Genomic DNA, 11,628 nt, shown 5'->3' with positions numbered 1-11,628 from the left:
ATACACGGGTTAAGTCTATCCTTCATCGCACAAACTTTAGGTAAATCTTCTTCAATTTTAATCCTATTACGATTCTCTCACCTAAACAATGTCTAATTAGATTTGGTTCGGGTTACATTGTTTTGTTTTGTTATTATAACGACTCAAAACTAATACTTTTTAAACAAAAAAAAAAAATTCGGCATGACCTCTCCTAAAAAAATAGGCCTATCACAACCTGTTTAATTGCATTTTTAACCTGTCATGGCTCAAATTCCGAATTCACGGCAACAAAAGATAATGATACAACCAACTAATCTAGACAATGCTTCAAACTAGGATTATCCATCCATTCCTCAATAAGTTACATACTATCAAATCCTCATCCAAAACATCATCAATACTTTAGTTATATTACATGACAAAGTTTCACAAAATAATTATACATCTTTGCACTTCTAGTGTTTTACAAAATAATGGGGAATATACAAAGATACAAAAGTGGACTTCTAACGCCGTTCAAGCTTGAGGTGGGTTGTCATCCACCAGTTCCTTTCCAAGACCTGAAAAAAATATATATAGATATAGGGGTGAGCATATAGCTCAGCAGGTGATACTTAAGACACAATTCTTGTGTCTTAGTGAATCCAAATAAAGTATAGGCCAATAGGAGATTGGGGACATGCATTGAAGGGGAAAAAATAATTACAAGTACAAGTCAAATTCAATCACACACAAATGCAAATGGAGTGAGATGCAATGCATGCTAAAGTCACTCCCCGTTTTCATTCTCAAAACCATCACGTTCAAAGTTAATGTAACCCCCTTTGGTAACCCTGCCGCGACGAGAGGAGGATTGGCTACCGTCCCTAGGCCCTTGGTGACCCCGTGGCGCCGTCGAGGGGCCCGAATAGCTCAACCACGCTAGGGTACTCTCCCTAATCCTCCCTAGGCTACATTAACCTCCGGCCCGTTGGTAACCTCGCAGCGACCGGGTTTGTCAAAACCAATTTTTTTTTTTTTCCAAAACATTCATTCCAAATCCCCATTTTCATTTCAAGACAACCACTTCCCTTTTTCATGCAACCCAATGAGATGTAGGCTCATGTCATGATCTCAATATAATGACAAATGGAAACTTAGCACAATAATAAATAAGCATGTTCTCATGGCATCATTATAGCATGTTAGTAACCTCAAAAAAAAATGTAAACAACCATCATATAGACATACTTTTCATTCAACCATGTTATACACATTTACATAACTAGCATGTTGTCAATTAAATCATTTTAATCAAAATCAACAACAATTAAACATGCTATAACACACATAGAGGAGCATGATTCATTATAGAGCAAGATTCCATGGCTTAAGATGTCCCTACCTCATAATCCAAGCCGAAATCCCTAGAATAGGTCCTCTAAATTCGAGCTCCAAGGAAGACTCAAATCTGGAAATTGATAGTATGGATGCGTAGAGCTCGCTACAAGCTTCGTTTCGCCTCAAACGGTTCCTAAATCCGATGAAAGATGATTGAGTAATCAAACCTCAAAGTTTTTGTCTCCAAAATGAAAGAAAAAGAGAAGGAACCGAGAGGGAGAGAGAGCATACGGGAAAGAGAAAGAAAATGAGAAAGAAAAGAAGATTTCTTGGCCAAATAAGTTAGTGGTGGGCCCCACTTGAGATTATTTTCCTTTTCTCTTTATTTTTTTTTTGTCTCTAATTACACCACAAATACACAATTGCACCATACAAATGCTACATCACCACATAATTTAAAATGTAGGAAATGTAACTGGACCCAACCACAAACCCGGATGGTAAAGTGAAAAGATGAAAATGCCCTTGCATTAACGAATTTTTAGAAAATTCTAAAATGTTGAAAATTAGAATTATCACAATCTCCCCAACTTATAAGGATTTCGTCCCCGAAATCAAGACATACCTGAGGAAGAAAACAACGCTGGATACTTGGACCGAACCTCCTGTTCGAGCTCCCAAGTAGCTTCCTCGACTCCGTGGTGTCTCCAAAGGACTTTCACCATTAGTATCGTCTTGTTCCTCAACACCTTCTGCTGAGTGTCAAGGATCTGAACTGGTCCTTCCTCGTAGGAAACATCCTCATCAATATCCACATCAACCCAACTCAAAATGTGAGATGGATCCGGGTCGTACTTTCGTAACATCGATACATGAAAGACATTGTGAACTCTGTCCATCTGTGGTGGTAAAGCAAGTCTGTAGGCAACCTCTCCAACCCGATCCAAAATCTCAAATGGTCCAATAAATCATGGCGATAACTTGCCACTTTTCCCAAATCTCATCAACCCCTTCCGTGGAGAAACCCGTAGAAAAACGTGGTCTCCCACCTCAAAGGATAACGGTCGTCTCCGCTTATCCGCATAGCTCTTCTGTCGGCTCTGAGCTGTAAGTAACCTCTGTCTTATCAACTTAATCTTCTCAGTAGTCTCGAGTACAATGTCGGGTCCTAAGGCGGCTGTCTCGCCTGCCTTAGTCCAACAAACAGGAGACCTACAAGGTCTACCATACAACGCCTCAAATGGAGCCATCTGGATGCTCGCCTGATAACTGTTGTTGTAGGCAAACTCAATAAGTGGAAGGTGATCCTCCCAACTACCTCCCAAATCAAGTACACATGCCCGAAGCATATCCTCCAAAATCTGGATAGCACGCTTTGACTGACCGTCTGTCTGTGGATGGAATGTCGTACTAAGATGCAACGCTGAACCAAACACTGCTTGAAGTCCTTCCCAGAACTTCGAAGTGAACTTAGCATCCCTATCTGACACAATGGTTACAGGGACTCCATGTAACCTTATAATCTCTTTCACATAAAATACACCAAGCTTCTCTGCATTGTCTGTTGCCTTAATAGGCAAAAAGTGAGCCGTCTTGGTCAATCTGTCAATGATGACCCATACGGACTCATTGCCCCTTCGTGACCTTGGAAAACCTGTCACAAAATCCATAGCGATATGCTCCCATTTCCATTGCGCTACAGGTAATGGTTGCAACAAACATGCTGGCCTCTGATGCTCGGCCTTCACCTACTGACAGGTAAGGCATCTAGCCACAAACTGTGCAGCATCATTCTTCATCCCGCTCCACCAATACTGGCGTCTCAAATTGTGATACATTTTAGTACCACCTGGATGAACTGCAAAACGGGAAGTGTGAAACTCCCATAGGGTATCCTCACGACATACTGTGGGAACCACCAACAAACACCTGAATCGTAGACCCCCATCTGCATGCAAGGCCCAATCTTTCACCGTCTCACCACTAGAGATCAAAGCGTGGATGGCATCTAAGTCCGGGTCCTGTCTCTGTGACTCAATCACTCGTACAATAAGAGTAGGCTGAGCCACAAGACTAAATAAGAATGCCAACTCACTGTAACCATCATCATCAAAACACTGTAATCCCATCTCTGCCAGATCTTCAAGCATCTTCCACTTCCGAATAGCTAAACTGGCCAAAGTTCCATGAGATTTTCGGCTTAAGGCATCAGCTACAACATTTGCCTTGCCCGGATGATACTGCAAATCAAAGTTGTAATCTTCCAAGTACTCAACCCATCGTCTCTGTCTGTTGTTCAAGTCCTTTTGGGAAAAAAGGTACTTGAGACTTTTGTGATCTGAAAATACCTCGAATCTCTCACCATACAAGTAATGTCTCCAACACTTCAAGGCAAATACAACTGCCGCTAACTCCAGGTCATGAGTAGGGTAGTTGTACTCGTGAGTCTTCAACTGTCGAGACCCATAAGCCACTACTCTACCATCCTGCATCAACACACATCCCAACCCGTCACGTGAAGCATCACAATAGATCACATAACCCAAGCTACGCTCAGGTATCACCAACACTGGCGCTGTAGTCAATCTCATCTTCAACTCCTGAAAAGATGAATCACAGGCCTCATTCCAGACAAACTTGACCCCTTTCCGGGTCAAACGGGTCATAGGAGCTGTCAAACGGGAGAAATCCTTCACAAATCTCCGATAGTAACCCGTTAACCAAGAAAACTGCGGATCTCAAACACATTCTTGGGTCGCTCCCAAGTCAAAACTGCTTCAACCTTTGATGGATCAACTGATACTACACCTTCTGAAACAACATGTCCCAAAAACTTCACCTCCTGTAGCCAAAACTCACATTTCTCGTATTTGGCATACAATCGATGCTCCCGCAAAATCTGTAAAATAATACTCAAATGGACCTCGTGATCTTCCCGAGTCCGTGAGTACACAAGAATGTCATCCACGAAAACTACCACAAACTGGTCCAAGTAATCGTGAAAGACGCGGTTCATCAAGTCCATGAATGCCGCTGGCGCATTAGTCAAGCCAAAAGGCATAACAAGGAACTCATAGTGTCCATACCGTGTACGGAATGCTGTCTGTGGGATATCCTCATCCCTAACCCGCAACTGATAATAGCCAGACCTCAAGTCAATCTTCGAGAAACAACTGGCTCCCCTCAACTGATCAAATAAATCATCTATCCTTGGCAAAGGATACTTGTTCTTGATGGTGGCATGATTCAACTTCTGATAATCAATGCACAACCTCAAAGATCCATCTTTCTTCTTAGCAAATAAGACCGGTGCGCCCCACGGTGACACACTCGGTCGGATGAAACCTTTCATCCTCAAATCATCAAGCTGCCTCTTTAATTCTTCCAATTCAACTGGGGCCATTCGATATGGTGCCATAGAAATTGGCGCGGTACCTGGCATCAAATCAATAGAGAACTCCACTCCTCGGTGTGGAGGCAACTCTGTCAAATCCTCCGGAAACACGTGCAGAAAATCACAAACAACCGCAGGATAATCCTCTTTCCCAACATCATCTTCTTCGGCTATAAGGCTAGCCAAGAAGTAATCACCATAACTTCGTCCATGAACTCCATAAAACGATGAAATGTGGGAATCACTCCGATCTCCCACGAAAAAGAAACAGTCTCCCTCGGAAGTGCAAACTGTAACCCTTCCTCTGTAACAGTCGATCGTGGCATGAAATAAAGCCAACCAATCCATCCCGAGAATGACATCAAAGCTCGTCATCTCCAGGAGGATAAGGTTAAACACGAAAGTCCGCCCGACTATCACAATGGGACACTCCCGCACAATTCGGCTCAAAGACACTGAAACCCCAACTGGCGTATCCACACTCAACGCCCGTTCCAAGAAACTAACTTCCAACCCCGATGCAAGTGCAAATGATAATGAAATGAAAGAATGAGATGCACCAGAGTCAAACAAAACACGGGCCCAACAACCAAACACTGGAAATATACCTCGAAGAACTGACGGTCCAGAAGATGCATCGGTCTGTACCAGTGCAAAAACACGTCCCTGTGGTACCTGTGCCTGAGGACTGCCAACCTGAACACCTGACTGCTGCACTGACATAGTAGGAGTATCCCTCCTAACTAACCGTGAACCCTGTGAAGACATGGCAGGCTGTGGTGGTGGCGGTCTGAAACCTGACTGAACTGTAGCCGACTGAGACAGCCTCTGTCATGACCCCCTGCCACTACCTGTGCCTGCTCCCTGGCCTGGACAATCACGAATCAAGTGACCCTGCTGGCCACACCCATAACAAGCCTTCGGAGCTGACGAAACTGAAGACGATCTCATCGGACAACTGGACTTGTAATGCCCAGACTGCTGACACTGATAACAAACAACTGCACTCCTGTCAGATCCAGCTGGCATAGGAGTGGTAGGAGCAGATCTTGTAGACTGTTATCCCTGAAACTGAGATGAACCACCCTTGTTCTTCTTCCAAGAAGATCCTTCTGAAGATAGCCCTGCACCCCTCTTTTGCTTCCATTGTTCTCTTCTTGCATCTTTCTCTTTATTATCAGCCTCCAACATCAAAGCCCTTTCCCCTGCTTCAGAATAAACCTTAATGAACTGTGCCATGATCAACGGCCTCATCCGATCATTAAGACCGAAAACAAACTTCCGAGTCTTATTAGCTTCATCTCGTACCAATTTTGGAGCAAAACGGGAGAGTGAGGTGAACTTGTTCTCATACTCCGCCACTGACATGTTCCCTTGAATAAGATTATGAAACTGGTCTTGTAACTCCCATCTTTTGGAAAGCGAAAAATACTTCTTATAAAACAGCTCCTTGAACCTGTCCCAACTCATCTCTTCAATCTTGTACTGGTTGGTGATCGACTTCCACCAAACCTTGGCATCCATAGCAAACTTGTAAGTTGCTAGGATGATCTTCAAGTGATCCTCTGTCACATCCATTGAGGTTAGTTGGGTTTCAACTTGATCCAAGTAGTCATCTGCTACCATTGGATCCGCACTGCCCTCAAACACTACCGGCATCAACTGAGAAAACCCTTTTAGGATCTTGAGACGCTTCTGAGCTGGCGTCTCCTTAACTTGAACTGTAGGTTGTGGTGCCAACTGCGACTGAGCAGCAATCGTTGCCCTCACGACATTTTGCAACAAACGATTAAACTCCAGTGCCACAGAACCTTCACCCACTTTTACGGGTACGGGTGTTTCAACATTCTCTCTTCTTGGGGGAACAGCTCTTGGGGGAATCAAGTCCCTAAGAAGCATGTTCTCATCATTTAGCTCCTCCGGATTGGAGCTGGAGCTCTCACCAACATCACCCCTTGTTGGCCTAGGGCCAACTTCTCTAGGTTCCTCACGCCGTGACATTGTGCTATAAAACGAGAAAACGATTCAGAAACATGACACTAAGACTGTGGACGACTCAACAAGAATTGATACCGTACAACACTTAGCATGCAAGACTATGCAAGAAACATTTTAACATAAACAAGTAAGTAGTAAGCACATAGGCAGTTAAGCATGCTCATTTAAGTAAAATATCACGTAGCAAGTAGTCAAGTAAGCAACACAAACAACATTCCATGTGACCCTAAGTAGGCCTCTACCCGTCGTCCTAAAGGTTTTCGAACCTTTGCTCTGATACCAAATTTGTAACGACTCAAAACTAATACTTTTTAAACAAAAAAAAATTCGGCATGACCTCCCTTAAAAAAATAGGCCAATCACAACCTATTTAATTGCATTTTTAACCTGTCATGGCTCAAATTCCGAATTCACAGCAACAAAAGATAATGATACAACCAACTTATCTAGACAATGCTTCAAACTAGGATTATCCATCCATTCCTCAACAAGTTGCATACTATCAAATCCCCATCCAAAACATCATCAATACTTTAGTTATATTACATAACAAAGTTCCACAAAATAATTATACATCTTTACACTTCTAGTGTTTTACAAAATAATGGGGAATATACAAAGATACAAAAGTGGACTTCTAACGCCGTTCAAGCTTGAGGTGGGTTGTCATCCACCAGTTCCTTTCCAAGACCTGAAAAATATATATATAGATATAGGGGTAAGCATATAGCTCAGCAGGTGACACTTAAGACACAATTCTTGTGTCCTAGTGAATCCAAATAAAGCATAGGCCAATGGAAGATTGGGGACATGCATTGAAGGGGAAAAAGAATTACAAGTACAAGTCAAATTCAATCACACACAAATGCAAATGGAGTGAGATGCAATGCATGCTAAAGTCACTCCCCGTTTTCATTCTCAAAACCATCACGTTCAAAGTTAATGTAACCCCCTTTGGTAACCCTGCCGCGACGAGAGGAGGATTGGCTACCGTCCCTAGGCCCTTGGTGACCTCGTGGCGCCGTCGAGGGGCCCGAATAGCTCAACCACGCTAGGGTACTCTCCCTAGGCTACATTAACCTCAGGCCCGTTGGTAACCCCGCAGCGACTGGGTTTGTCAAAACCAAATTTTTTTTTTTTTCCAAAACATTCATTCCCAATCCCCATTTTCATTTCAAGACAACCACTTCCCTTTTTCATGCAACCAAATGAGATGTAGGCTCATGTCATGATCTTAATATAATGACAAATGGGAACTTAGCACAATAATAAATAAGCATATTCTCATGGCATCATTATAGCATGTTAGTAACCTCAAAAAAAAATGTAAACAACCATCACATAGACATACTTTTCATTCAACCATGTTATACACATTTACATAACTAGCATGTTGTCAATTAAATCATTTTAATCAAAATCAACAACAATTAAACATGCTATAACACACATAGAGGAGCATGATTCATTATAGAGCAAGATTCCATGGCTTAAGATGTCCTTACCTCACAATCCAAGCCGAAATCCCTAGAATAGGTCCTCCAAATTCGAGCTCCAAGGAAGACTCAAATCTGGAAATTGATAGTATGGATGCGTAGAGCTCGTTACAAGCTTCGTTTCGCCTCAAACGGTTCCTAAATCCGATGAAAGATGATTGAGTAATCAAACCTCAAAGTTTTTGTCTCCAAAATGAAAGAAAAAGAGAAGGAACCGAGAGGGAGAGAGAGCATACGGGAAAGAGAAAGAAAATGAGAAAGAAAAGAAGATTTCTTGGCCAAATAAGTTAGTGGTGGGCCCCACTTGAAATTATTTTCCTTTTCTCTTTATTTTTTTGTCTCTAATTACACCACAAATACACAATTGTACCATACAAATGCTACATCACCACATAATTTAAAATGTAGGAAATGTAACTGGACCCAACCACAAACCCGGATGGTAAAGTGAAAAGACGAAAATGCCCTTGCATTAACGAATTTTCAAAAAATTTTAAAATGCTGAAAATTAGAATTATCACAGTTATCTTATCATTGGGGCTTCTCTTATTTTGTTACTAGGTTGATATTATTTTTTTGTTATGAAAACTCACTAGATTTTGTAATTGATTAGGTTCTCTTGTAGATTTGTTGACGTAGCTTGCAGTGCTATAGTGCAAATAAATAAATGGTTTTTGATATGAATTCGTTGGTGGAGTCGGACTGGGCATGGCTTCCTAAGAACTTATTGGATGTGATTATGGACAAGTTAAATTCACAATCGGACTGTGTTCGCTTTGGTGCAGTCTGCAAACCATGGCGGTTTGTGGCAATGGAGAACAAAGTTAAATATGTTAAAAATAAATGTTACACACAAGTTCCATTGTTGATGGTCCCTACAAAAGATAATAGCGAAGAAAGGCGCAGTCTATACAACATCACCCACAACAAAATATATGATTTTCAATTACGGGTACCTTACAAAAAGAGGTGTTGTGGTTCTTCGTATGGTTGGTTGTTCACTGTTGAAGAAAACATGGGTGTAACTCTATTAAACCCCTTCTCTGGTTCTACCATTGGGCTTCCTCCCATTAAGGACCCCCCAAAAGAAGAAGAAGAAGACGAAGACGATATAGCTATCTCTAATGAACCTCCTCGTTTTGAGTACCTAGTTTCCAAGGCTATATTGTCGGCTGATCCGACATTGTCTCCCGATGACTACATAGTTACAGCATCTATGATGATCGCCGCCGTTTGGCATTCTTTCAATCTGGTGACAAAGCTTGGACTTATCTAGAGAATGAGGCGTTTGATTTAATCTTTGATGTCATATATTATAAAGGCCAAATTTTTTGGGGTGAAGTCATAAGGATGGTGAATTGCAAGGACGAGACACGTAAAGCTAAAATAATTACACGAAGGACCAAAGTGTCTGCTGACCAAACATATCTCGTGGAATCATCTAGTGGAGACTTGCTTGTTGTGCAACGGTTTATGAAAGAAATAGGAGGTGATTTTCAACATGAAACTGTGGGCTTCAAGGTTTTCAAGCTGCTTCTACCGCCAAACAAGAAGGGTTATACTAAGCGGATTCGAGTGAAGCGCTTGGGCGGAGACACAATGTTTTTGGGAGATAGCCATTCTACTTGTATTTCAGCTTCAAAGTTCCCTGGATGCCAGCCAAATTCCATATATTACACCAATGATTATTATATGTTTTTAGCTTACCCACCGAATGGGCGCCGTGATATTGGTATCTTCAACGTAGAGAATGGAAGCTTTGGCACACATTACATTCTTGATCCTTCACAGAGGATCACGCCGCCTGCAATTTGGATCGTCCCAACTATGCTTGGAAATTGAGTATAGACTTGATTTCTTTTGATTGCCTTTTTGTCAAATCTAGTTTAATTTTGAATTATCATATCAAAAAAAAAAAAAAAAAAAAAAAAATTGTATTTCAATTTTATTACCTTTTATTGGGTTGTTTATGCTTTGCTACTTGGCAAACTCCCCCATTCGGATACGCTATTTCACAGAATATCATGATTCTAATAATTATTGTGGTTGTTTCTCATAAGTTGTCTTTTTGTGGTATGATAAATTTATTTTTAGCTCATACTCATGTTGTTCTCATAGCAAAGTGCACCTCAGCTATAAGCATTCAACTAACTTTAACTGTAGCATGTCATAGGATCCCAAATAGGCTCATTTGCGTGCTGTAAGATAATTGGATTTGAGTTGCTTTTCCGGGCCCCTAGCCCTCCAGCATGTGCTAGGTAACATAGACCTTTGACCTCAGTATCATGAATAATACTCTTTTTAGTGAGGCCTGGGGATACTTCTATCATCATAAGGTCTCCTATATAACATAATCCATCTTTGTAAGGTCTCATATATATATATATATATATATATATATATATATATATATATATATATATGTGTATAATCTGTTTTGCAACTGCATTTGTTAGTTCACGAGACAAAGATATGGTACTGATCTCTTACATGAGGATTTAATTGCCTCTTTTATTATCTTATTTGAGGTTCTCTTACCTCTCAATATGGGAAAATCATCAAAGAGGCCCCTTAATCCTTTTTATTTGTTTATTTGTTTGTGTGTATGGGAGGCCCCTTCAACTTACTGTAATAATAGCATAACAATATGCATGGGTATTTCATGATTTTTGATTTTTTTGTTATCTTTTAGGGAAAAAGAGTTATTGTTTAAGATATTTTAAAGTCCAGCAATATGGGTGATAGAGTGGCAATGGTGAATGAAGAGAGTTTGTGATGAGATAATGATAATGGAAGATTTGGAGTTTGAGTTTATGAAGATGTTTTATTAACACATTCTAGGTCTTCATCTGTTGTCGTTTCCATTTTTTTTTTTTTTTTTTTTTTTTTTTGTCTTTTGTTAATTTATTTTCTTCGGGACACTCACCTTTCACTTTCCATCTTTGAATTAAACGACTTCTGATATCAGCCAGCTAAATGCACTTACTTGATATCTGAGACAGGGAAGATCTGGTAATTCTTCTCTCTCTGTAGATTAACCTTAGATTTTCTTTACTTTGCTGATAGGCCAGATATATATATATATAGGGCCAGTCAATTTAACTGTTAGTTGATTTCTTTTGTCTAAACTTTAAAAAAAGTGCATTGAACCATTAATGTTTATTATCAACTTTTGTGATGATATTTTACTCCCTCCCAAGAATTTTATATCTGCGGTTTAGAACCAAGAGCTCTATCAATTAGTTTATTTCTCAAACATTGAAAAGAGTGCCACATTCAAGTAGTACTCTTATGATTTCCATTCTGAACAATGCATTCACCTATTTATGTCCATCAGTTATTATTATTATTATTAAATAATTGAAAAACGCGATGAATTATATGTTATTCCTCAGATTGTTGTTATAACTAAGGGTTTGATCCAACTAAGAGATTAGT

The 11,628-nt window shown here is 40.5% G+C and overlaps 1 protein-coding gene across 1 annotated transcript; it reads left to right on the top strand.

Annotated features, from left to right (window-relative positions):
• The first annotated feature begins 8,857 nt into the window (after window positions 1-8,857).
• Window positions 8,858-9,466, top strand: LOC132270342 (F-box protein At2g17036-like). Its single transcript, XM_059771521.1, has one exon. The coding sequence runs from the start codon at window positions 8,858-8,860 to the stop codon at window positions 9,464-9,466; it is 609 nt and encodes a 202-aa protein (XP_059627504.1).
• Window positions 9,467-11,628: the final 2,162 nt, after the last annotated feature.

The sequence above is a fragment of the Cornus florida genome, unplaced genomic scaffold (genome assembly GCF_030987335.1).
Source record: "Cornus florida cultivar Cherokee Brave unplaced genomic scaffold, ASM3098733v1 CherokeeBrave_3.0.0_Hap2_Chr08, whole genome shotgun sequence".
Lineage (NCBI taxonomy): Eukaryota > Viridiplantae > Streptophyta > Magnoliopsida > Cornales > Cornaceae > Cornus > Cornus florida.
This window is presented reverse-complemented; position numbering and strand designations above follow the sequence as displayed.